At 56.5% G+C, this 26,007-nt stretch overlaps 2 protein-coding genes across 5 annotated transcripts in view; one reads left to right on the plus strand and one right to left on the minus strand.

The window, feature by feature from the left end:
- The window catches only part of SBNO2 (strawberry notch homolog 2), an 84,768-nt gene extending 67,137 nt beyond the window's left edge, over positions 1-17,631 (plus strand). For all 3 annotated transcript variants that reach the window (XM_090026813.1, XM_090026814.1, XM_090026815.1), the window contains 21 exons: positions 156-273; positions 688-793; positions 1,394-1,547; positions 1,676-1,852; positions 2,713-2,810; positions 4,574-4,656; positions 5,666-5,866; positions 6,416-6,591; positions 6,887-7,018; positions 7,480-7,615; positions 8,314-8,426; positions 9,208-9,279; positions 9,851-9,959; positions 10,276-10,350; positions 10,547-10,690; positions 11,484-11,578; positions 12,233-12,325; positions 12,845-12,976; positions 13,560-13,636; positions 14,026-14,216; positions 14,666-17,631. In XM_090026813.1, the coding sequence (XP_089882939.1) occupies positions 156-273; positions 688-793; positions 1,394-1,547; positions 1,676-1,852; positions 2,713-2,810; positions 4,574-4,656; positions 5,666-5,866; positions 6,416-6,591; positions 6,887-7,018; positions 7,480-7,615; positions 8,314-8,426; positions 9,208-9,279; positions 9,851-9,959; positions 10,276-10,350; positions 10,547-10,690; positions 11,484-11,578; positions 12,233-12,325; positions 12,845-12,976; positions 13,560-13,636; positions 14,026-14,216; positions 14,666-15,291 (3,108 nt within the window). In that variant the 3' untranslated portion in view covers positions 15,292-17,631. The remainder of the gene's footprint in view (positions 1-155; positions 274-687; positions 794-1,393; positions 1,548-1,675; positions 1,853-2,712; positions 2,811-4,573; positions 4,657-5,665; positions 5,867-6,415; positions 6,592-6,886; positions 7,019-7,479; positions 7,616-8,313; positions 8,427-9,207; positions 9,280-9,850; positions 9,960-10,275; positions 10,351-10,546; positions 10,691-11,483; positions 11,579-12,232; positions 12,326-12,844; positions 12,977-13,559; positions 13,637-14,025; positions 14,217-14,665) is intronic.
- A 2,008-nt stretch (positions 17,632-19,639) lies between these two features.
- GPX4 (glutathione peroxidase 4) lies at positions 19,640-25,422 on the minus strand. 2 transcript variants are annotated; one of them, XM_090027764.1, is made up of 7 exons: positions 25,268-25,422; positions 22,236-22,333; positions 21,695-21,839; positions 20,952-21,103; positions 20,659-20,683; positions 20,330-20,389; positions 19,640-19,922 (listed from the first exon to the last, which is right to left on the minus strand). In XM_090027764.1, exons 1-7 carry the CDS (start codon positions 25,340-25,342, stop codon positions 19,890-19,892), a joined length of 588 nt encoding a protein of 195 aa, XP_089883890.1. In that variant the 5' UTR covers positions 25,343-25,422; the 3' UTR covers positions 19,640-19,889. The 2 variants fall into 2 exon arrangements, with proteins under 2 accessions (XP_089883890.1, XP_089883891.1); XM_090027765.1 differs by lacking the exon at positions 25,268-25,422 and adding an exon at positions 25,043-25,075.
- Positions 25,423-26,007: the final 585 nt, after the last annotated feature.

Here is a 26,007-nt window from a genome sequence, read left to right on the forward strand (position 1 = left end):
GGGGGCCCAGGGAGCCTGGAGTGAGAGATTCTGGGTGGGTGGGATTCAGTTTGAAGGGGATTCAGCTATGCTGGAGGGAGTTGGCTTGGGATTTCCTTCACTTCCCTCAATGAAGACCATGCATCTCGTTCTCCTTAACTAACATTCCCCCGTAGATCGTATTTGATGAATGCCACAAAGCCAAAAATGCTAGTTCCACTAAAATTGGCAAAGCGGTGTTGGACCTTCAAAACAAACTGCCTCTGTCCAGGGTCGTCTATGCCAGTGCCACAGGTAAGAGTCTGTGCTGGGGGATTCCGTAGTCCCAGTCAGCTAATAAGGTGTCGGCTGAAAAAATACAGTTGCATGTGACCATCCTTTTATACAGGGGACTTGCAAGTCAGGATTTGTGGCTTTCTTCCTAGCTGGGCAACTTGTCTTGTGACCTTTGGGCAAGTCTTCTTAACCCCTTGCCTGCTGGCTGGTCAGTCTGTATAGCGCTGCTTCCCTGACCAGCGTACAGTGGAGGCAGGGTTTTGCAAAGTTCTCTGAAAGGCCCCACAGAAGCAAGAAAAGTAACTCCTTGTTGGAAAATGCAGTCAGAATTTATTGTGAGCTTTCAAAAGGGCTGCCTCACGCGAGGCCTGCCTAGGGCAAAGCTATTTGCAGCTGCTGTGGTTTTGTTAACAGTGCGTTCCTTGCAAACAGGTGCCTCCGAGCCAAAAAACATGATATACATGAGCCGCCTGGGGATCTGGGGAGAGGGCACCCCCTTCCGTTCGTTTGATGAGTTCCTGCATGCAATTGAAAAGAGGTAGGTCCTGGGAGTCCTGTCTGGCTTCTCTTTTACCAGTCCTGGCTTTAGTTTGGGTCAGGGAGAAACCCATTGCTTGGCGGCACTGCTCTTTGCCACTGGTTCCCTGGCTGTGCCCTTTTCCTTCCTTCCCGACTCCCCATCTGTTTGGCTATTAAGTACTGAGCCGTCCTGTCAGTGATGGAGCAGAACACTGTGTCCTCCTTAGCAATGAGTGTTAAATGAAGGCAGCTGCCAGTGTCTGTTCAGAATAAGAGCAGACATGGCTTGTACTGGAGCTCTTCTGGAGGAGCAGGGGAGAAGATGAGGCTGTTGCACAGTTCCAGCTGGTCAGACAGCCTCACCTCTCATTTTGGTTTCACCATCGGCTCCATTGGGATTAGAGAGAAAGAGGAGTAGAGATTCGCTCACCCAGGAAATGTGGAATGGGACCTGCAGTGTAGGGACAGAGGGCAGGGTTTGTTACTGCCCAAAGAGAACTTGACAAAAATGCCAAACCCTAGCCTCAGGCCTTAGTTCTCCAGCTGGGCCTGCTCCTCATTTCTACTGTTCAGAGCAAAGGGATTTCCCTAATGGCCTGTATCCATCTTTCCTCCTCAGGGGCGTTGGTGCAATGGAAATCGTGGCAATGGACATGAAAGTGAGTGGAATGTACATTGCCAGGCAGCTCAGTTTCTCTGGAGTCACTTTCAGGATAGAGGAAATCCCGCTGGATCAGCAGTACAAGCTTGTCTACAACAAAGCAGCACAGCTGGTGAGCCGGGTCCCCACCATCCCTCAGCTCTCTCCAGAGAGCCGTGACAACAGTTCTGACATCCCAACAATGTGAATATCAATGACACAAATGGGTTACTGACCTGCTTCTCTTGTTGATGCTTTCAGTGGGCAGAGGCATTGATGGTGTTCCAGCAGGCTGCTGACTGGATTGGCCTGGAGTCTCGGAAGTCCTTGTGGGGTCAGTTCTGGTCTGCTCACCAGCGTTTCTTCAAGTATCTCTGTATTGCTGCTAAAGTCCGGCGCCTTGTCGAGCTCGCCAAGGAGGAGCTGGCAAAGGACAAGGTATGGCACCTGAGCGCGGCTGTGGATGTTCAGTAAGCACATCTCCTGGCAGGACGTGGGCATTCAAGGGAGGTCTCACAAATGCTGTTCTGTAGCAGTGAAGCTGATTGTTCTTGCAGCATGGCTGGAAGACGATGGTGAAGCCTTTTGACATCACTGAGATGTTTACAAGGATCACTGGAGCCAAACAGGGTTGCCTGGTTCCAGATAACACACACAGTCTAAGTCCCACAGCCCTGCTGGCCCCTCTATGTTGCTTGAGACCTGTGTCATAACTGAGGTGAATGAGCATTGACTCATCTTTCATGTCACTGGTCTCCCCTCAGCATAAACCTGTTGCATACTGAAGCCCAGCCATGCATTGCTTAGTACATACTTCTCTGTCACCTGGGTGGGATGGGGGGAGGAAGAAAGTTTTTTTCACAGAAGTTAATCCATGATTGTTCCCAATGAAGAGGCCACATGTTGCTTAGGGTATCAGTGACTTGAAGGTATCTAGCGCCTGTTGGTGAAATCAGGTCTTCAGGGGTTTCATTTCCAGTTGTTCAGGATGAATTCAGGATCATCCTTAGCACCGTTTTACAGAAAACCTGATGCCATGCTTTTGGGAGAATGCTTTGAGTTGACTTAGAGCTGACAGATATACCCAATTTTTCAGCTCTGGCGTGTCTTGGATTTGCAGTCCCTTGGAACTGGGAAATTTGAGTCAGGAACAATGTAGAGCAATTGGCAAGTTTGTTATCAGGAAGGAAAAATAGTGCTGCCTGCTAATACTGGCAGGCTGCGAGGGCTGTCTTACAGTGTAGCATGACACCAGTTCGCTAACACGGGGCTGTGCTGCCCTTTGCCTCTCTCCCCAGTGCATCGTCATTGGGCTGCAGTCCACCGGCGAAGCACGCACCAGGGAAGTCTTGGACGAGAACGATGGGCACCTAAACTGCTTTGTGTCTGCTGCAGAGTGAGTTCAGATCCTTGTGCTCTTGGGGCTGAGGAGGGAAAGTGGGAAGGCTTTAGCATGGTGGGCCGACTGCCAGGGTAGCTTATGTACTGCAGTTCTGCACAGGCAATGCCTTCCACCTCGAGCCCTGAAAAGGCGTCGCTGGGACGTTCAAGATGCCGCATTTCCCAGGCCCAAGCTTCTCATGCACCCAGAGGAGCCACATGTACAGCTACCTGGGTTGGGTACCCAGAAGTGGGGCGGGGGGTGTGAGACAGAGAAAGAGAGAGAGAAAGGAAGAGACACGCCTTTGATTTTTGCTGGGTATTTCATTGAACTTATCTGGGTAACATGGCCCTCAACACTGAGATACCGCAGAGTATTTTTAAGCGTACAGTATTAAAAACCAACAAACAACACAGCCCTACTTGGTGAGGGGTATTAAGACCCTACAGGTATCTTGACACGGGATGGTACAATCAGATTTACTGTCCTGCTGCAAAGTTGGGATTCCAAACGATCACCTTTCGACATCAGTACAAAGCAGCAGATGGTTCTCCCTGCTTTATCCCAGAAAAGCGCTAGCATGGGATGGACTGATGCATGGGCTCCTTTCTTCATGACTGGGATAGCTCACTGTATTCAGCACAGGGTCAGCCATGTTCTCACAACTGCCTAAGTGAACTCAATCCATATTCAAAAGCAACTCAGACCCAGTGGAGCCTCAGGCCCTGTGTTCTGTCCCCTCAAAGGAATAGTATGATATCTGTCTCCCTGCAGCACCTCCAGGCAGTCTAAGTAGATTGGTCTGGCTTTATCCCCTGCCCTAGTTCCCTCTGTCTCACAGTGGGCAAGTATCACATCCATGCCTCGCCACTGTTGCTTTCAGCATTTGTTTCAGCCAGAGCTCATTAAAGGCTCATCCACCGTCCCAGGGGCTTGACTCCCTCCCTGTGCAGTCAGCATCAAAGCATAATCTCTTATTTGCAGAACAGCCCACAGATGCATCCTTTTGATTTCAACTCTTCTGATTGTTTTTTTTTCCCTCCTCCCCATTCACTGAGACCCGCTACGTAGCCCATGTTTGCGTATCAGTGTCCTTTACCTGGAGGCCCAGCAATTCCCAGTTAGGCTCAGAAGAGTGTGCTTGCCAGAGACAAGTGAGCTGAACTCCTCTGCCATTTCTGGCAAACCCAGTACCTGGCAGGGCAGTGGACACATTAGGCTGTGCAAAGCACTGAGATCTTTGGGAACGTCGGGACTTACCAGATTTTTCGCTCCTGATGTAACGGCTTCTAAATCTAGAGTGTCCCACTTCAGACCTGCTATATAAAGATCTGATAGCTTTGGTGTGTCACGTGGCAGCACCACGCCCGTGATTGTCTGTGCTTATGTTGCTGTAGCTTCCCAGAACAGTTTTGCTCCCGGGTCTGGTAGAAGCAGGTGGAAATCTAAAAGAGAGAGCGTTGTCCCTTGTATTGCATGCGTGGCATTCACCCAAAGTCCCTGTTCCAAGGCTGCAGCTTTGCAGCCGCAACCCAAGCTATCTCACGTCGCTTCCCATCAGGGCCTTCCGGTGAAACAGCCACAACCTCTCCACACGAGTCCCTGTTAGTCCGTAGATCTGAAGCGTACTGGCTCAGACTTGCTTGCAGGGAGGTAATGCTGGATTTACTCCCTTTCTCTCTAGCACAGAGCGCCCTCACAGGTACATGCTGATACAGTATAACCAGCAGCTGTTCCTATTCTGGGTAGCTAGAATAAATTTTGCATCTTACTTTCAGAGGCGTCTTTCTATCACTAATTCAGAAGCACTTTCCTTCAACCAAAAGAAAGAGAGAAAAAGGAACTGGCATTAAAAGAAAACGTAAGACCACCCTCCTCCGCCCAGCATCTGACCTCCCGCCTTGCCGCTGCACCCCAGCCACTCGGCTTTCTGTGTCTCCTCCTTCCTTCCCCCACTTCATGCTTTTGCTATTTTGCCCTGGTTTTGGTTTGCCCCCTCTCAGTTGCCTGCAACAGTCTCATCCTAGGCATGTAGCTAGTTGCCCTCCAGGTCATTTCCCCACCTTCAAAACCTCTCTCGTTTCCCCCAAAGTGGTTACTAGCCCCTGTGACTTGCCTGGTAGCCATGCCCCCTTCCCTCTCCTCCTGCCACACAGGTTACTCCTGCTCTCTCTAGACTGATGGGCAGAGTCCCAGCTGCACGTGCAAGCCCTCTTGCTGCCAAAGAGTTTTTCTGTCCCGCACCCCTAACCCTATAGCATGGCAGGTGCCCTGGAAAACATCCAGTCACCTAGCAAATCCCCAGCCACCACTGCAGGTAAGAACAGTCTCCTGTGTGACCTGGGGTTCTCTGCAAGTGGGATGGGCAAAAGTGGGAAAAGGACAGAGTGGTGCTGATGGCTCGATGGAAGCAACCCTAGCAGGCTGCCACGCAGGTCCAGTCATAAGCAGGGGCCCGTCTTGCTGCACTTGGGAGTCAGTGATTGCTCTCCTGCCAACGCTAACACACCAGCCTTTCCTCTAGTGACAGTTAAGTCTGCACCCTCTCCACAGAGGTGGAGGGGCGGGACACACTGCCTTGCTAACACAGCACCCAGCTAGAACCAGGCTCAGCCATGCTCAGGAGATCGTGACCAGCCTCAGCCCTGATGAAAGTGGCTTGTTCTTCCTTCCTTTCTCTCTCTCTCTTTCTTTCTCTTTCTCTCTCTGCCTCTCTCTTTCCCTTCCGAGTTGTCCCTGTCTCAGATCTGCCTTTTGCTGGGGCAGCCTGTGCTCCCTTGTGCCTCCTCTCTGCGAGCCAGTGCTTGCTGCTGCGCGCTGCCCCACGAGGACGGGGCCCCCACTCTCACACCGCTCGCTGTCCCTCGCAGGGAAGCAGAGAGGCCGCTGTGCTAAGGCCCTGCGGGGCAGCTACGATCCCTCCAGTGTGATCAAGATCAGCGATGACAGCAGCACTGACTCAGATGTGGGGCTGGACAGTGACTTCAACTCCTCCCCGGAGTCCGTGGTTGACAATGACGATGTCATCTTTGTCGAGCATACCTACAATGGCTTTGCCTCCGAGGACAGAGGTGAGCCATGCTGGGGTCAATGCCTCTCCAATGCAGGGACAGACTACAGGGGAGATACCAGCCCCCAAACTAGTGCTCTTATGTATATTGAGGTATACATCACTTGGCTTCCCAGTAGGGTTGGAGAGCTGATGCAGAGCTGGTGTTCTTGGTGTCCTGGGGCCCTCCATGGAAGCAGCTCTGCCATCACAGCTGGGTTTGATCCATTGAGTCGGTCTGTGCATCTGCTAGGGACTGGGCAAGAAGAGTTATGGATAACCCAGGCTTCTTGGGCCTGTTAGACCACCCATGTTATCAGAGGCCTGAGTCACATGCCAAAAGCAAACAAATGGCTTGCAGGCCTTGTTCTAATTGGAATTGGCAGTGGGGTGTGGGTGTGCACATGTACACGAAATGTTAGCCCTCAGGAGAAAGCTCTCCCACACATGGTGTGTGAGAGTGACAGCAGCTGGCTCCTCTGCTAGGTCCATAGGGGTCACCCAGCAATTGTGCCTCTTGCTGCTCCCACTTCCTGGCTGGCCTCTGAGCCCGTGCTTTTCACCCCTACAGGCAGTTTGTACTTGCCAACTTCCCAAAAGGACCTGCACAGCCTGGGAGTGATCGAGCACGTGGAGAAGATGAAGCAGGACCTCCTAGCAAAAGTAAAAGCACTGGGCAAAGAGCTACCTCTCAATACCTTGGACGAATTGATCAATCACTTTGGAGGCCCAGACCACGTGGCTGAGGTATGGCAGCCCAGGCAGGGGAACTGTCTCTGTGGGGCAGGGGCAGCCAGACTGGCTGTCCCTCATGTCACCTTGAGTGGGCAGTGCCATGCCAGCTCTGGAAGGGGTGTACCCATGCCCCCAGCGTCATGTGCCCCCTCTTGATTGGCTGCACAGGCTGAGTTTGTAGCTGCTGGTGATTGCTGTGACCTGAACTGTTAGAGCTTCCCTGAAATACACTTTCTGGGGATGGTGGGGAGGGTGTGTACGGGTGTGTTTCATTAACATCCTGTCTCTCCCATGCTGGGCCATGCAGATGACGGGCAGGAAGGGCCGGGTGGTGTGTAGGTCGGACGGCTCAGTCGTGTTCGAGTCTCGGGCAGAGCAGGGCCTCTCCATAGACCACGTCAATCTGAAGGAGAAGGAGCGTTTTATGAATGGGGACAAGGTGAGCAGGGCCCAGCGTCTGCCTGGGAGCAGGTGTGGTGAGATGGAGCAAGAGGGGACCTGCCAATTGTTCCCTCTCCCTTCCTCTATGCCTCCCCTTTGCACCCTTCTACCAGCTAGAGTTTCCTTGCTCCTGAAGGCTGTCACTTGTTCCCTCTCCTGCTGGCAGAGGGAGCTGAGCTGGAGCCTCGAGCCTAGAAGCTGTGCTCCTATTAGCCAGAAGTGGGTGCTGCACAGTGTTGTGGGGGGGGCATTTCAGACTCTACACACACCCAGCAGCTCACTGCCAGCCCTTGGGCCTGGAAAACCAATATGAACCAGACCCTACTTGGAATCAGCAAGGGATCCCATGGATGGGACTGACCCTGCAGCCTGGGATTGCTCAGCTGTTTCCCCTGCAGCCACATCCCAGGTCTCTGGGGACTCTAGTGCAACTCCTCACTCTGGTTGTGTCTCTTGCAGCTTGTAGCAATAATCTCTGAGGCCTCCAGCTCAGGTATCTCCCTCCAAGCAGACAGGCGGGTGAAGAACCAGAAGCGTCGGGTCCACATGACGCTGGAATTGCCCTGGAGTGCAGATCGGGCCATCCAGCAATTCGGTAAGAATCTGGTGCTCTCCATCACTTCCCTTCCACTCATTAGCTGTAGAACATGGGTCAGGCCTTTGGTTCATGCACAGCCTTTGCCTGACATCCCAGACTGTTTTGGGAGCCCAGTAGCACAGTGGGGCAGTCCTGGAACGTGTCCAGCCTGGAGACAAGTCCAGATGTGAAGCAGCTGGCATTGAGCTGGGGGAAAGTCCACATGGGCTTGGGGCTGGAGGATTTCTGAGATGAGAAGGGGAAGCACTTGTGTGGACAGGGTGGACTGCCTGTAACTCATGCAGAGGAGTAAGGGGCTGGACTGCAATAGCAGGTTGTGGTACAGCAGACTGAGCTGGTGGTGCTGTGTGTGCAAAGCCAGCACTGCACCCGATCACTAGCCAGTTCCCAGGGTTAAGCAAGCCCCTTGTTCCTGGAGCATAAAAGGAGTGCATGTACAGCCCAGTTTTACACAGGGACTCTATGGATGGCATATTCACATGCCCTGGTCCATGGTAAGCCAGGGCAGCAGGCTCAGAGAAAGGTAGAGGGGATGGGGTGGAGCTTAGCAGCACCAAGGTGGGGAAAGACCCCAAGAAGCTGTGGATGGATTCAGTTTCCAAACCACTGCTCTTGGTCACTGGCAGAGTAGCTCCTTCCCCACTAGGCAGGCCAGGCTAGGCTCATCCCCCTTATTCACCCCTTTGCACTGGCAGGTCGAACACACCGATCGAACCAGGTCTCTTCCCCGGAGTATGTTTTCCTGATCTCCGAGCTGGCAGGGGAAAGGAGGTTTGCGTCCATCGTTGCCAAGCGCTTGGAGAGCCTAGTAAGTGCCGGGATGGGCGGCAGCGGAAGACTCAGAACCTCCCAAAGCAGCTCATTTGCCAAGCGCCCGGGTCCCACAAACATCCCTCGTGCAAGGGATTATGTTACCTCTCCCTGAAACGCATCTCTGTGGTGCAAGGAGGAAGCTTTCCAGCAGGCTGGTAGCTGAGAACAGGAAGACAAGCCAAATGCAGTCTATAATGGAGATGGCAGGAAGGATTTGGGGAAGCAGGCTGTAAACCAGCTGCTGGAATTTCCCCATCATGTCACACCCATTCTCTTCTGAAAGGCAGATGGGCTCTTTAGTGACTTACACGCCAGGCAGCACCTTGGACTCAGGTATTACCGTTTCTGGCAAATGCAGAATACGTTTGTATCCCATCAGATTGGTGCCTGCCTGTAGCATTGCTGAGCCGTGCTTGCTTTGATCATCCTTCCCCTGTTGGTTCACAGCAGCTCAGGGAATTAAAAACACCCGTGGACATAGGCAACCTACCTGCCATATGGAGGCTGCACAGCCACGTAGTATGTGATGCATTAGGAGGCTGTAGGAGAATGTCCTGGATGTGTCCAGGGAGGATGGAAGAACTAATCCCTAACAGTCCCATTCAGTCCCGGGAATAGTGGTGAGGTTGATCTGATACAACCTGTTGATGTGGCCAGAAAAATGTGACCTAAGGAATCAGTTCATTACATGAGGCTTAACTGATCTTCGTTAACGACGGAGCTCTTCCTCCTCCCCAGCCTTTCTGAAAAGTTTCCTGCTTGCTGTCTCTTTCTAGGGTGCCTTAACTCATGGAGACCGAAGAGCCACTGAATCCAGGGACCTCAGCAAGTACAACTTTGAGAACAAGGTGCCTTATAGCAGCTCCGCGTGGTATCATAGCTAGTCCATTTGAGAGCAGTTGGCGCACCCCTCTGGTAGGATGAAATCAGTGCTGGCTCCACCAGGACTTAGTCCCGCCTTGTGAGAGCTGGGACCAGAGTTTCCCGCATGGGTGCAGAATGCCAGCACCGGGAGTATGTAATAGCTCTTGAGAGCACCTCGTTCTTCCCGTCAGGGAGGGGAGACTGTTCCTCTTTGTCCTACTGGAAAGCAGGGGAGAGATTGCCTATCTAGAGAGGGCATTGGTGTCTGAGCCAGGGTGAGAACATGCAGGCTGCTTTGCTCAGGCATCACTTCTGCAGCCTGCATTGTTTTAGAGGAGCCCCCTTGACCCCTGATTGTGTCAGGTTCCAAAGCTTCCCCTCAGGCCCCCAAGGCCCATGCTCTGGGGGCTGCATTTACTACAGTAGCATCTGGTGGGAGGTTCTTCCTGCTCCCCTCCTGCTGCTGGGCAGGACCTTGTCCCTAGGGCCTCTCCACCCTGCGAAGGAGGGAGTTCAGTTAGATCCACCTGTGTGACCATGCTCTCCTTGCTGCAGTACGGGGCAAGAGCACTGGACAGAGTCCTCACCACCATCCTCACCCATGGCGAGAGCAAGGTGCCCGTGCCCAAGTACTATCCCGGTGGAGAGGCTGCATTTTTCCATGGTGAGGATGGCTTTGCCTGAAGGGTTTCTATCTGGAGACGCTGCCTGCTGCCTTAGCTGTTTGGGGCCAGAGTATGGGTCATGGGAATGGCTCTGGGAGCAATTCATTGTTGTCTGGTGGGTGGGGAAGACCAAAGGAAGGGGCCAGGCAGCAGGACTGAAGCTGAGAATGCAGCAGTATCAGGACACGAGTCAGATGGTGCCGGCTCAGGGAGGTGGGTTTGCCTGCTGGCGGAGTGGCGGACTCATCAGGGCTGCTCCGTGCTGGGAAGAAAGTCCATGATACAGCTCACGAGCGCCCCCCACTGTCATTGCAGAAATGAAGCAAGGTCTCGTCTCTGTTGGGATCTGCTGCAGGGAGATGAAGTATGGCTCCATTTCCGTGGAGAAGGGTGAGTGTCATCCCGTGCACAAGGGCCACAGATACTCGGCCTGCAGGGCAGAGCCAGGTACCAGCTATGACCTAGGGAGCACTGAGGATGGAGGGGGTGTGAGACCACACTGAGAGGTGGGGGGCACGAAGGGGCCATTGCTTACTGGCCTGTTGCCCTCCCCCCCACCTCACCACACTCTTCCCCACCACTGCAGACTGCTCCATCACCAAGTTCCTGAACCGCATCCTGGGCCTGGAGGTGCACAAGCAGAACATGCTCTTCCAGTACTTCTCCGATACCTTCGACTACTTGATCGAGAAGGACAAGAAGGAAGGCAGATACGACATGGGCATCCTCGGTAGGGAGGGGAGAGGGGCCCAGACCCCTCCAACCGGGTGTAGGTCCAACCCCCACCCTTCCTGCCCGCTTCCTCTGTGGCCAGTAGCTCTCCACAATGTCTGTCTGCCACCTCCAGCCACTGTTAGCTGCGACTGGCCCGTCAGTGTTCAGCACAGTTACACTCATGTCCAGCTTATGCTGCTTCTGGCAGCTCTGTTGACCCTGTGACAATGGATGTCCTGTCCTGGAAGCATTAATGTCCTTTCTGCCTTAGTCTCCCCCTGTCAAACCCAGCTTCTTTTGCCCTCCCCGGGCTCTCCAGTGCTGGGAATGTAGTGGGGTAGGGGGCAGGGCTCTGTGTGCAGAATCTGGGCATGAGGTGGGGCAGGGAGGGCACTTGACTCTGGGTTTGGACCCAAGTGAAGGGGCTGGCATAGGGAACAACACCACGAGGACCATGGTGATTCCTCCAGAACAGGACGGGTCCCTGGTACAGCTACTTAGAGCTCTGGGGGCTCCTCTGGGACAACGGGGTTTGTTCAGCACCCACCCATAGCTCTGCCCAGCCCCTGACCACGGGATCCCTGCTAGTGAATGCAAAGAACCCTCTTGCTTGGGAATCACCTGCCAAGGGATCAGTTACCCTGGCTGGGTGCCTTGGCAGTTGCCAGACAGAGCTGACCTGCAGGGCGCTGGCATGGGGAATCCCTGGGGAGGGGTTGAACCATGGCCAGAAGCCACTTCCCTCCACCCACGCTCTGCCTTCCAGATCTGAGAGGGATGTGCATATTCTTTTCCTGCCTCCTCCACAGACTTGGCCCCGGGAGTGGATGAGATCTACGAGGAGAGTAAGGAGATGTTCCTGACCCCCGGGCACCCCCAGGACGGCCAAGTCGTGTTGTACAAGGTAAACAGGAGTGCAGGGAAGAGCCTGCCCAGCAGCCCTGGCTGTGACTGCTTGGCCCCACAGCTGTCCAGCAGGCCACCCTAGCTTGAGCTGCTGGTGTAGGGCTGTACAGCAGCTGGAAGGAGCCATTCCCCTGTGCCCTGTAGAGCTAAAGCCCTGTCACAAATCAGGGTGCCTGGTAATAGGTGCTGTATGGAGGGGCCAGGTTGGTGTCCCTGCCACAGGGAGCTAAGACAGAATGATAAAGGGGAGGGGATGAGATCCCAGGAAAGACCCCTGCCCCAGGCATTCGGCTCACCCTGGTTTTCCCCCCACCCTTTCCAAGGATTAGTGTATTCAGCAGTAGAAGTGTGCTGTGCTGCCTCTGAGCATCAGGAAGGCATTATGCTCAGCTCTGCTTTCCTGAGCCAGGTGAGGGTCTGGGTACCATGGCTGGGCAGAGATTCCTGCAGCAGTGAGAGCCTGGATTTCCTTGGGCCAGTCCCATGGGCGTTTTTAGTGTAGTTCAGTGGCTGGCTCTGGCTTGGGCTTCCATCCCTTGGAAGCCCGCTGTCTCGGGGCTCAGGGGCCTTGCAGCATGTTGAGGACGGCTGGGCTGAGGGGAGACCCTGATGCCCCCCACCCCGAATAATGCCACGTATTTGTCCTGATCAGATCAGCGTCGACAGGGGCATGAAGTGGGAGGACGCATATGAGAAATCTCTCAAACTGACAGGAACCGACGATGGCTTCTACCTCTCCTATAAGGTGAGCTTGCTGCCAGGGCCATGGGCCATGGGCCATAGGTTTGGGGTGATGCCAGCTCAGGAAGGGTTGGTTTGGCAGGCACCAGCCAGGGGCTGGTGGAAGCAGTTGGCTGATCTCTGCCTGGTCATGGGGGCCCCAGGAGAGCCTCTGGGCCATACCCATGTGGGTAATAGAAGCCGCCTTGGATCCAGGTGTGCCGGCAGGTCAGTGGAGGAGGGAGCTGGCTGGAAATTCCTTGCCCCCTGTACACAGGCACTCCCTGTCCTGCCTGCTGTGGCAGCAACCCCTGCACTGCTTACCTGCCTCAAAGCAGGCCAGGCCAGAGGTCCCAAGGAGGCTGCAGGGCCAGGGAAGGCTGTGCTAGGGCTTGGTCTGTTGTGTGCATCCTGCCACTCACAGCAAGGCCCCAAGAGAAAGGCCTGGCAAAAGCGGATGCTTAGTGGTGCCAGTACCTGGGGAACCTGGACCCCTCCGTGCCAGTGACACATGTGAGCATAGCTGTGCACCTTGCACCCGCAGGCCCGGGTCTCCAAGTACACCTGTCTGCTGGCGGAGCAGAACCGTGGCAAGAACTTCCTCCTCTACAAGCCCAACATCGGGAAGCAGAGCCAGGCCGAAAGCCTCGACAGCCTCCTCAAGAAGTACCGGCGGGTAGGTGGGGGGCTGGCACCCAGCTGCTGCCCTCGCTCATTCAGTCACTGCAGGGCTGAGCCCTGTTCTCGCACGGGCACCTCTGCTCCAGCCCTGGCATGAGACTGAGCCACTTATGTTCCTCTGGGGTTCCCAGCAGGTCCCTGCTCTGTTACAGCCCTGCAACTCAGGCCCCTGGCAGGCGCCAGGGGAGATGGGCAGGGGGCATCTGGGAAGATGCTGGCCATCTGCACCCTGCACTGCAGAAGGCGTCCTGGCCGAAAGCCTGGACTGTGGCCCCTGCCTGTGCCACTTGCTCCCATTTGCTCAGGCTCTAGCACTGCAGTTGGTGCTTGGGAGATGTGCGGGTGACAGCAGCCCTGCCACGTGCTCCTCCCTTCCCAGGCTGGCATTGCTCCAAACACTGTCCTCCCTGGTTAACGGGGAAGCTGAGGCCTGCGTTGACATGACAGGCTCGGGGTCACTCCCAGCCGTGACAAAATGGGGGTAGAACCCAGGTGTCCTGATGTGCAGCCCCGGGCTGCCGACTTCCTGCGCCAGGAGAGCAGGAGAGTCTGAGCTGCTCCGGCTGCTTCTTTTGCAGGTGTCACCCGAGGAGGCCAAGGAGTACTGGGAGAGCAACTACCTGTTCTCCCTCACCAAGTGCAACCACGCTGTCTGGTGAGTGAGGCCTGGCCGGGGCCTGGGCCTGGCTGTGGGGGAGCAGTGCTTTCCCTCCCCAGACAGAGCCCCCTCTCTGGGGTTGCAGCTGCCTGCCCAGGTTGGCTTGATGCCTGTGTTAGCTCCTCACGCTGGGCCATGGGCTGCGAGGGAAGCCCCAGCCCCAGCCTGGCCCTGCTCAGGTGGGCTCTGAGGAGCTGTCAGAGGAACTCCTCCCAACATCACGGGCTTTGCTCTGACACCACAAGGCCTTGCAGTGTTGGGGGTGGGCAGGGGGCAGTTCCTGCCAGCCAGGTCTTACTTCCGAGGGGCCCACAAGCTTTGGGAAATGGGGCAGGGGCAGGAGCTAGCAATAATCCCCCTGCTCTTCTACCTGTGTGATGGTAAAGGAATCGCAGCTGCAAACTGATCCAGGAGGGCAAGGAGTGCTTCCAGGGCATGCGTCTTCGCCACTATTACATGCTGTGCGGTGCCCTGCTGCGGGTCTGGAGCAAGATCGCCAGCATCATGGCAGACATCACCAACACCAGCTACCTGCAAATCGTCCGCCTTAAGACCAAGGAGAAGAAGAAGCAAGTGGGTGAGTGATGGGGTTGGTACTGCAAGCCTGGGTATGGGCAAAAGGGCCATGTAGGGTGGCAGTGTGGAAGGACATGCCCTATTCTCTTGTCCTGAGGACAGATAAAACTCAGCACAAGGGTGTGTGATCCAGGCAGGGGCCCCCGAGGTTTCAGGATGTGAGGGCACCCCAGTCGCTGCCTGATGAACCGCAGTGACTTCCAGTCCAGTGCCAGCACTCAGCAGGGCGGTGTTGCAGGCTGGGACCTGGCTCAGTGCAGGGACCCTAGGCTTGTGCCCCTCCTGGATGTCTGGGCCTGAGCAAGCAGCAGGGGCGTGTTTGCAGGGAGGCAGGGAGCTGCCCCCTCAGATTGGCACGGATGTGCAGGGGATGGAGCTCCCTTAGCTTAGACGTGGGGACTTGGGCACTGAGGAGACTGACTGGTGCCTCCTGTCATGTCTGCCCCACAGGGATAAAGATCCCCGAGAGCTGCGTATACAAGGTGCGGGAGGAACTGAAGCAGATGCACAAGAACGTGAAGCAGAAGCAGGACCAGCGGCTGCTGCTGGCGCAGGACAGGAGGCTGCCCTATGGCCTGCCCCAGCACTTCCTATCCCCGCTGCTGGACCTCACCCAGGTCCCGCCCCCCCTGCCCAGACACTCCGTCAGCCAGAGCGAGATCCTGGACTTGACCTACAGCCCCCCCAGCGACAGCCTTCCTGACGTGGCGCCGAGCCTGGAGCCAGGCACCCTGCACTTCTCTGCTGGGCCGGGCCTGACACCACCCCAGCAGCACAGGGTGCCCTTAGGCTACGGCCTGGCCCCAGCCTACGAGAGCCCTGTCATGCCCATGCTGCCAGGGGGCCCTGGGCCCCTCCACCCCGCCCTGCACGAACACTTGCCCCTGGCTGCCCCAGACCACCTGCAGGCCCCACCACTGCCACAGGACGACTTCACCCAGCAGGAAGCCAACATCAACTTCAAGGAGATCCTGGAGGAGATGCTGCGGACGCTGTCGGTGGCTCCCCAGGATGGCTCACTCCCCCAGGAGCGCCAGAGTGTTATCCAGTTCAGCGGGCCCTATGGTGACCCTTGAGCCACCGGTGCCTGGCGCCTGCACATCCAGTATCCTTTGCTGGGAGTGGGGGGAGCCCCGGCCTCAGCCTGGAATGCCCCACAGGCAGGAGTGGGGCGGGAGGCTCTGGCTCTACAGAGCAGTTTGTTTATGCATGAGGCAGCCACCTGTATGGGGACGGACAGAGGGAGCGAGCAGAGGAGCCCGGCCTCACGGTCATTCTGCTCCAGCAGTCCTGCTCAGGCACGACCCAGGAGGGCCACTGACAGACCCCCCCCACCTTCCCACAGACTACTGACCTGCTGTCACCCCACTCACCAGGCAGGGAAGCAAGCCAGTGACCAGCCCCTGTTGCCAGCCATGCCAGGCAGGTTCTGTCGGTCAGCTGGAGTCAGCCTTTATTTCAGGCATTTGCTGCAGAGCTCAGGTCCAAGCACTCAGCTCTGGAGGGGACAGGGCAGGCACTGGGCCCAGCCCAGAGGCAGGGACGGGGAAGGTCGAGACCCCCGAGTGTGCCTGTCTGCAGAGGGCTGCAGGGGGGACATGTTAAACTGATGACTCCTAGTGCGCGCTCCCCCCAGCCCAGTCTGACAGCCCCTCACCGGCAGGGACCTGACACCCGCTAGGGCTGCAGCCAGTGTCCCAGCCCAGTGGGGCGCCCCCATTCTTTACTGCTGGGACCCTGTTATCAGTCTTCTGCCGGCCAGCAGCAGAGGGGCTGCAGGTCCCATCCCTGTCCCTACCCATGGGCACACTGAGGGCTCGGCAAGGTCACATTCCCCTGGACCCTTGTTATTTGTACAGCCTGTCACCCACCAGCTCAAGCATCCCATCCTGCCAGACAAGCAGGGAGAGCAGCCCCAACTCCAGGAGCACAAGGAGAGGCCCAGGCTCCATGTCTGGATTTCCCTTTTCCAGCATGGCCTATCCTGGATGTGCCTGGGAGAAGTCAGGGGCCAGCAAGGCAGGGCCAGGCAGCAGCACCGTCCATGCTGAGTGGCTACAGCAGGTGCCATCTTCAGTACCAAAGAGCAAACTCCTGCTTAGCAGAGAGTATCCGTCCCCATTCCCATCCGCCCCCTTCCTCCCAGACCTGCGGGTGCCTCAGTTTCCCATCTTGTCCCATGGGGATAACACTCCCCACCTGCACCAAACGTTTTGGAACGCGTCTCACTGCAGTGTTGCTGCTTCCTGCCTAGGGCAGGGGAGCTGCCTTCTCCCTTTCCTTCCCCCAGCACATGCAGCCCTTCCAGAGAGATCCCTGGGGCAGCTCCATGCCCACCTTGGCCTGTACCGTCCCTCCCCCAGGCCCCAGTGCTGGCCAGGAAGGGGGAAGGGCTGTTTCTCCTGATCCGCTCAAGGCAGCCTCTGGGCTTTGCTGTGCTGGGCAGGCTGGTCGGCCTTGCTGACACCCCTTTCCCTGGGGCTGGGGGCTTTGATCAGAACTGCAGGCAGCCTCCTTACCTTGCATGAGCACCAAAGATGGGAAACACTGTCCCCCTCCTCCCCCGCCCCCCAAGCAGAAGCCCAAAGCGTGACATACGATGGGCGAGGGGGACTTCTGCCCAACCCTCCCACCGTCTCCTGCCTGGCGTTTGAATGCTTCTCTGTTCCCAAGGACATGGTGACTCCTGACCCCTTTCCCAGGAGGAGAAGAGCCTTTCCCAGGCCTCCCTGGAGCCAGGACCTGCCGGTTCACTGGGGCTGTGTTTACAACCCTGCCTCCACCCGCGCCCATTTAGGAGGTGCCCTAGATTTGCAACACTCAGCCACAGCTTTGAAAAGCCCTTTTTCCCTCCAAGCTTCTGGGCCCTTATTTAATGTTTCGTCTCATCCATTTGGGCACTTGTCAAACCCTCAGCAAAAGGATAACACCCCCCTACCCCCAAAAGACCCATTTCAAAGAGGCTTATCTCAGGAATAACCACCAGGTGCTCTGGTTCTGGTCACGCCTTCCCGGGGGATCCCCTGAAACCCATTCCCTGGAGTTGTATGTGGTGGTTTTGTTGCTGTTTTTAATTTTAAGATATATGCAATTCTCCCCACCCCATCTCTGGAAACGACAGAGCACCTTCAGGCAAATTCAACCCCTCGCCCCCAATCCTGTGTTTGCGTCAGGGTTTAATAATATGTAACGATATCTTTTAACTAAATTATTATGCTGTCGTCCTACTGATTGTATGTATTTTTTTAAATAAGTCCCTTTACCTCTCCCCCCTTCCTTTTTTGTTAGCACTTTTTAATCTGCTTGTTGTTTGCCTTTGTTTTTTTTTCTATGTGTATTTATAATTAATTGAGATGTATATATGTACAAAGATTTTTTTAGAATATGTGCCTTTGACTAATAATTCCTAAATTTTCTACTTGCCTCAGAAGGATAATTTTTTCATTCTGCTCAGTAAAGATGGAAAGGAAGCCACGTGTGAGAGTTCTGTAAGTCCCAGCTCCGTGTCTGTCCATCTGTCTAGGCTTAGTGTCTGCCTGTCTGTCGGTCGAGGCTTATAGGTTCCCATAAATCACCTCTGGGCATTGAAACGGGATCAGACACATAAATACTGCAGTGATGGGGCCAGCAGCCCTGGAAAAGCCCAGCGGAGATGTTTAAAATGTCCCAGGTCTCCTGCAAGTCGCTTGCCTTGGTAAACCCCGGGGCAGATCGGCGCTAGGTTATTGCCACTGGCCATCCTTGGGCTGTTCAGGTCTATCATGGACAGGTCTCCACCCTGCCCAAGCCTTTGTGGTCAGACATCACCTTGCCAGAGCTGATGCAGCTCAGAAGTGAACCCCTGCTTGGGGCAGGCAGCAGATGGGAAGGGGGATAGGCAAGTCCTTCACTTCTCAAATTGTCCCTGCCCCTGCTGATAGGCACTACATTCCTCTCCCTTTGCCACAGCAGGACTGCCCTGGGCATTAGGGACACATTTTTCTGAGTCAGGCTCCATCCAAGCTGCTTAGGGCAGTCCTTAACTTTATCAGACTCAAAGGTCCCCCTGGGAAAAGGGCAGCTCCTAATTTTCACCATTTTTTGAGTGCAGAAGTATTAGAGAGCAATTGTGTTGTTGCAAAGAACACAGCAGGCCCACGGCACGTCAGTATTTGTGACACTCTGGGGTCCTACCTGGCATCTCTGGGTTTTACCTGCAAATCCTGTTTGCACACCTGGCAGGACCTCATGACACTCTGGTTGAGAATCACTGTCTTAGGGAACCTAACACAACTCTGACCCTGGGCAGGGACACCAGGTACTGGGGGATGGCAGCTGCTTGCTTGGCTTTGCAAGGGACAGGGTAGGAACCTTGCTTCAGTGCCCTACCCAGGCCTCTAAATGCTGCTCCCAGAGTCTGCAAAGCTTGAAGAACCATCTTATCTGCCCATCCCAGAGAGGTGGATGCAGCCCTGGAAAGAAGGTAGCAAAGTCCTCTTGGGCTGCAGTGCTGTTTAGTTGTGGTGGCTCAGCCTGGTGCCTGCCCCACAGCTCCTCCCCCTGGACTTCGCCAGGGACAACACAGGACGGTACAGGAGTCAAAGGTGCACTGGCCCTGTGGCACAAACAGCTCCCACTCAGAGCAGAACAGCTTGTCCTGTGTGCTGGTCTGGAGGCCCCTGTGGTTCAGTGGTAGAATCCTTGTCTGCCTCGCAGGAGACCTGGGCTCAATTTCCAGACGCTTATACAACTCTAGCCATGAAGGCGCCAGATGTCTGGACCTTGGGTTTTGTCTCACTGAAAAAGAGTGGGGTGAGGGGTGGAAGGTCTGGGCAGACTCTACTCCTCCAAACTCCTGCCTAGGCACATGTGTGGGTGACCTCTCGGGCATATACCCTGATCCAAAAGGATCAACAGCTGACAACAAGTAAGGTGTATTTGTCTCTATCCTTGTGGGGAAATAACCTGACAGCTGTAAGGGCTCCACCTGAAAGCACTTCTCACAGGGAGGAAAGAGGATTCTACCTTCACATTTCTAGAAGGAGCCTGGACTAACGGAGGCTGCAAAAATCAGCATATGGGCAACAGGGCACCTGTTGGCTGGATCATGGCACAACAACATATAGCCTGCACATACCCCAGCCTCAGCCCCTGCTTTGGGCCAGTGCCAAGGTGTCTGATGCAAGACCCAGTGAGGATTATTGCTCCAGGGAAGGCCCAAGAGCTGCTGCCTGCAGGGGATTATGCACATGATTCCTAGGGCTGCTAAATCAGATTAGCCCTGCACTAAGCTGCTGTCTGCCAGGGTACAAATGAGAGGAATGCAGTCATAGCAGCTTTCCTCTGCATGACTGCGGCCTGGAGCTAGCCTAGTTTTGGCTCCTTCATGCACATGGAGCAGGGTACACTTCCTCCTGCACAACTCCCAGCAAGACTATACAGGCATTACTTTTAACACTTTTATTGCAATAAGGCAACAGATCCCAGGTTGTGAACACACAACAGCAGCTCTTATCCCGCACCGGCCACCAGCCCAGTGAAGATTCCTCCCGCAAGTGTACGCCAGGCTTTCAGGTCTGCCTCACCAGCAGGCTGGCTTGAAGACAGGCCGTCATGGGGGCTGGGTAGGAAGGCTCCACAGGGAGCAGGTGAGCCAGTGCAGAGCAGAGGGGGTAGTGCAGCTAAGTAAGCAGCTTTACAGGTAGTGGGGCAGGTCCTTCTCGATCACCTGTGCAGAGAGGAGGGGTAGAGTCAAGCTGGGCTGGCCCCTGCTAGAGGCATTAACACTGATTAGGATCAGACACTGCCCCAAACTACTGCCAGCTGCTTCAATCCCACCCTGCAGCCAGAAACATGCACTCTGCTGAGGACCCTGAAAGCTCCCAGCCATGAGGGGCATGGGGAGCATGGATTCCTTCAGCACAATGGTAGGAAGGAGATACAGCCACGTCCCAGAGGAAGACTCACAGCAGGCTGAAGGTGGCCCAGTGTGCAACTAGTCTGGATAATGCGAGCAGCCCAAGCTGGGACTAGTGAACTGCCGAACTGCCAAACTCCCTCCCTCTCCCCATGGAAGCTGTGCCTGGGCATCAGCATCTCATCCTCCTCCCCCACCCCCCTACAAGGCAGACTTACACTGGGATCGTCCATCGGGCTGTACCTCTTCACCACCTGGCCCTGCTGGTCAATAAGGAACTGTGGGGTCAGAGAAGACACATGAGCCAGTGTGCAGGGCCAGAAGCGCCTGTAGCCCTAGTGCACAGGTCCCCAAGCTGGAGCCCATGGCTGTGGCCAGACCAGGGCAACAACTTCTCTCCCTTTGCCCAAGAGCAAGGCTCACTACATCCCACACCTTTTGCAGCTCTCTGCTGCTCTCCCCCAGCTCATCTCCTGGGATCCCGCAGGATCACACTGATTGAGACTTTCCCAAGCCGAACCCCCATGAGAAGAGAGCCAAGTCCTACCTTTGTGAAGTTCCACTTTATTGCACTAGGAGAAAGAGAGAACGTCAGTGAGATGGCAGCTGGCACAGCCATTCCCATTGCTACAGACATTGCTCAGCCCCACCGCCAGCCCTGGCACTGCCTGGGAACTTCCTGCAACCCAGCTGGGGCAAGCACACCCCCTCCCCTCGCAGCCCTGGTGCTGGATCAGCTGCACTGCTGGCAGCGAGAGGCAGGTGCCCCCATTTTATCCAGGGGTCTGTCTGCTCCCTCTCTAACCCCACCAGGGCTGGGCTGCTCTGCTCCACACTCACTTCCCCAGGGTGCCCCTGCCTTTGGGCTGGTCCTTCAGCCACTTCCACAGAGGCAGGGCGTCATCTCCGTTGACGTCGATCTTGCTGAACATGTCAAACTTCACTCCATACCTTTCAGCAAAGGCTTTGATCTGGGCGTTGTCTCCCGGTTCCTGCAGGAGGGAACGGCAGTGAGAGGCGAGTGGTTTAGGAGCAGGAGTCGTGCATCCAGCCAAGACAGGAAAGTGTTTTCCTTTCAGAGGGCAGCAGCTGTTCCTCAGTCCCACTTACCGCTGGGATAGGATGGCTGGGAGCAAGGGCAGGCAGGTAAGGCTGGGCTCAGAGCTTTACAGGAGGCCATGGATGTACTGAAAGGCTTGGCAGATCTATGTTTTGCATTCTTATGCTCAGAGCCACCCCCAGCTCTCCTGTGCCTGGCTGCAGCCTGCAGAGAGCCCAGACCAGCTTGGCAAGCTGGGACTTTACTGCATGGTAGGGATGGCGGTCCAGCTCCCTGCAGGTGTGTATGTGGACTTGCCATGAGCGGTGTCACAAGAGGCACCAAGGCCAGAACAAGCCAGAGCCTGACCTCCTCTAAGCCTGAGCAGCAGCCCCCCTAGCACCTGTCCGCTGGGGCCATACTGTAGCAGTGCCATTTCCCCAGGGGTTTAGTGTTCCAAGACAGACTTGTGAGGGATGGGGGCTCACCATAGTCCTCAGAGCCTGCCCCCCACAGCGCACTGCAGTAGGCAGGCACCACCTACCTGTTTCCCGAACTGGTTGCAGGGGAAGGCCAGGATGCGTAAACCTCTCTCAGCGTATCTGGCGTACATATCGACAAACTGAGTGTAGTTTACGTCTGTTTTGCCTCATTTCGAAGCCACGTTGGTGATGATGCAGACATGGCCCCTGGGGAGAGACAGGGAGCAGTGGCAGTTAGTGCAGCAGAGGCAGGGTAGGGTGAGACGCTGGTGGCGGCACAGGGGGCCCCTACGAGGTCGGTTGCACAGAGGGGAAGTGCCCTGCAAACTAGCTCTTTGCTCACCCCTGTTCCTAGGGCTCCTGCACGCAAGGTCATGCCCCCACCCCCCAGCCTGGCAGGGAAGGTCCCTCTGTGGCAATGCCACCACTTCGTTGCTAAGAGCTGTCCCTCCTCCCCAGAGCCTAAAGGTGCTGCTCCCTCCCCAACCCCGTTCCCCAGGCTGCAGGCACCAAGTCTCCCAGCGTCATTACTGTGTGAGCTTGGAGAGAGCAAGGCAACGCCCACCGGACCAGGCTCAGCTGCATAAGCCCCTTGCTGCTTACCGGTACTTTTCCAGGGAAACTTCGTTGCCATCAATGTCCTTGGCATGGAAGTAGTAGATGGATTTGGCAGAGCGCCAATCTTCATCCACCTGGGCACACTGCAAAACAGCCAAGACCCAAGGTCAGGCTCCCAGCACAGGCATCACCCCAGCCTGGGTGCAAACCCACCAGACAGCAGCAGCACGGCGAGGCTGCTGTATTTCCAGCGCCAGTCAAGTCCCTCCCTCCTCTGGCTCAGAGGATCTGGATCCACACAGCACTCCCTTGCCCCGGGACCTGCTTGTCTCCCTCCCAGGAACAACCCTCTACTAACCACCACCAAGCATTTTGCAACCCAGTCCTTGAATAACACCAGCCACCCAGTCCGGTGTCTATGCCAGACTCGGGTGTTCATTTGCTGGGGCAGGGAGATTGACACAGATGTTGGCTGCTTCTCCCCATTTCATGGCTTGATGTTCCTGGCACAGGAACTCCAACCCTGGTTGCGCAAGCTAGGACAACCTGAGGCCTGCACAGGGCGGCTCCTTTAGTCTTTGGGGTTTCACTAGTGCTGGAAGGGCAGAGAAGAGGCATTTCATGGGAACTCCGTGTGCCCAGGTGCCAGGATTAACAATTGAGCACCGGTTGGAAAAGTATCAGAACAGCTGGGCCAGAGAAAGCGCTTGATGAGGAGTCATGCCAAAAACCTGGCTGGGAGCTCAAGGAGGGAGATGGCTGGGCCATGTGTGCAGGTACAGCTCGGAGGTGGACGCCAACAGGGAAAGGGGAAGCCAAAGAAACATTGACAATATAAGTTACAGCTGGAGCTGCATCAGGACCCTGCTTTGGACCCTCCTGCCCAGGCCTGGCAGGCTGCTAGCACCAGGGCTGACAGTGTCATCATCTCTAGTCACCAGATCCTGCCTCAAGCATCCAGCTGCCTGTGCGGGAAACTCAGCTGCAGGACCTGGCTCCACTGGGCCCAATAGAGCTTGCCATGAGCGGACTCATCAGGCACCCCAGCGTGACAAGCCAGCCCTGTGTGTCCTGCCAACAGTAAGGCGTCTCCCATCCTTCCAGCAGGCGGGCCGGGCCCGCTTTCCATCCGCCTGCTTGCTATCACAGGGTGTGACACGCAGGAGCGCTGGGTGTGGGGCCACCGGAGCACAGGAGGTGGGCTGCTGGCATGCACCAGTGGGCGTGGGGCCTACGAGCGATGCTATTTCTAGGAAGATGTAGCACAGCTCTGTGCCACGGCCAGCTCCCTGAGGCTCGCCCAGTCCCCGCACGGTTCCGGGTTAATCTAGGCAAATTACAGGTTTCCCTCCAGAAAATGGTGAAATGGCAGCATCAGTTGTGGGAAGGGGCCTGTGCTGACTCGGCAGCTGCTCTTCGGAGCTTCCCATGAGGTGGCTCCTGGAAACATGTTCCTGCTCCTGGGACCGCCCCAACAATCCCAGAGGGCGAGGGCCCCACCAGGCCCCATTCCAGCCTCTCCTCTTGGTGCAGCCAAGCTGAGCTGGCATCCTGCATGGCACAGCCTGCCCCCCACCCTTTCCCACCGGGGTGCAGGGACTTTGCAGAGACAGACCAAATGTTCCAGAGCGGCTTCGTTCCTCCATCTCCGAGCAGGAAGTCGCTGCAGCAGGGGAGGGCAGTTGCACTTTGTTCACCAGCTGGGAAGGCAGAGCCCTGGCCCCAGGAAAGCTGCTGTACGCTGCCCCGACTTTCCACCCTGTGTTGAGTGACCCTCAAGGACCCCCCAACAGCTCTCAGAGGAAAGGGGATGTGAGCTGCAGAACACCCACCACAGCAGTGACCTTTCCAGGCCTTGGCTTTCCTGCCTAGGCAGGGGGTCGGACTTGATGATATGTTGAGGTCCCTTCCGACCCTAGCATCTACGAATCTGTCCGGCTTAATAGTGCTAAACCCAACCCACCGGCTACAGGCCTGCTGTGAAGGGCAGCATTCAGGAAAAAAAAAACCCATTTCTTGAAGCCACAGACTTGCGCACATTCATCTCCGAGGTCAAACCAATGCTGGTTGCTTTAAAGCAGCACCATAAGCCTTGTCCTAAAATCCACCAGATTTTCATACCAATCGAACTGAGAGTTGTTGTGGTTTTTTTCTCTTTAAAAAAAGGCGGAAAGTTGTGAGCAGACAACTGCTCCCAAAGCCACCACCAGTCCCATGGGTGGCCAGGAACGCAACCAGCCGCTCTTTGGTGATGCAATTCAGCTAAGCCGGGGCATGTTGCAGGCCTGGCCCCCAGGGCAAGAACAGCTCGACTTGACATTCAAAAAACAAGAAAGAGAAAAGGGGATGGCTGCGGTTGGAGCTTTCACAACACCTGTGCTGGGATTAGCGGTGAAAGGCCGGGCAGACTTGAAGAAGAGATTTGAGAGAAGGTTAAGCCGCAATATTCAGTGAAGGGAAACAACTGCACCACCGGCGCAATAAGGAGATGACAAAGGGCCGAGGCAAAGGGTGCGGGGGGAGGGGGGGGGGGCTGACGCAGCAATCCAGAGCTGCAGGACCGTGAGCAAGGGCACAGCCTGCACTAATCCACCCTTTGTGGGCAGAGTCCGGCGTCCTCAGGCCAGGAAGGCCTGACTCAGGATTTCGAGGCAGCTGGGAGAGGAGCCCTGGGGCGCCCAGCCACTTCAGCTGCGGGGACACGGGGCTTTGGTCGGGTTTCTTCCAGCAGACGCTGCGCCGGGCCGGGCAGGGCAAGGCTGCGTCACGCGCGCAGCTCGTGTTTGGGGGCGATCAGCCCCGCGCCCGCCCCCGCCTCCTGCTCCGGCGCTGGGCCGGGGACGCATCCCCACCTGGCTGCACAGTTCCATGGTCCTTCAAGGCCGCTCTAGCCCCCGGAGACGACGAGAGCCGGAAGCCGCTCCAGCCCCCGGGGCCCACCGAGGGCCCCTCTAGCCCCCGAGGCCCACCGACTCTATGATGGCACCGCCGAGACTGGCAGTAAGGAGGCACCCCCCCAGTAGCTGGCCCAGCTCGGGCTGGGCTGGGCTGACTTGACCCGACCCGGCCGCACTCACCATGCTCCTGCTGAGACCCCGCGCCGCGACAGCTCCGCACAGCAATGCCCGCTTCCCCAGGCGTCCCCAGTTCATCCTGCCGCCGCCTCGGCCCCGCCTCGGCTGGATCCCCCCGACCAATCAGCGCCGCCCGTTCCGCCCCCCCGGCGGGCCGAGCAACGCGCGCCTAAGGCGGCGCTAACCGCCCCTCTCAACCGACTCCTCAGGAGCGTTGCTGTTCGACCCCGCCTCCACCGCGCTCTCCCCTATTGGCGGCTTCTGACTAGGACTGACAGCACGCGAGCCAATCATAGTTTCATAGTTTGTAGGGTCGGGAGGGGATCAGCCCTGGCAGCCTGGAGGGGGTGGGGGGGCAGACCATAGTGTGGGAAGTAGAGGTGGGGGGAAGAGGGCGTTCAGCGCACAGTCTGGGGGGGGCCAGTCCATAGTGGGGGGGGGTCAGTCCACAGTCTGAGGGGGAAGAGGGGGAGACAGGCCATAGTGGGGGGTCAGCCTACAGCCTGGGGGGTCAGTCCACAGTCTGGGGGTAGGGGGGCAGCCCATAGTGTGTGGGGGGGGTCAGTCCACAGTCTGAGGGGGAAGAGGGGGGGCAGCCCATAGTGGGGGGGTCAGCCTACAGCCTGGGGGGTCAGTCCACAGTCTGGGGGTAGGGGGGCAGCCCATAGTGTGTGGGGGGGGTCAGTCCACAGTCTGAGGGGGAAGAGGGGGGGCAGCCCATAGTGGGGGGGTCAGCCTACAGC

The sequence above is a fragment of the Crocodylus siamensis genome, chromosome 14 (genome assembly GCF_052110815.1).
Source record: "Crocodylus siamensis isolate JL-2025a chromosome 14, ASM5211081v1, whole genome shotgun sequence".
Taxonomy (NCBI): Eukaryota; Metazoa; Chordata; order Crocodylia; family Crocodylidae; genus Crocodylus; species Crocodylus siamensis.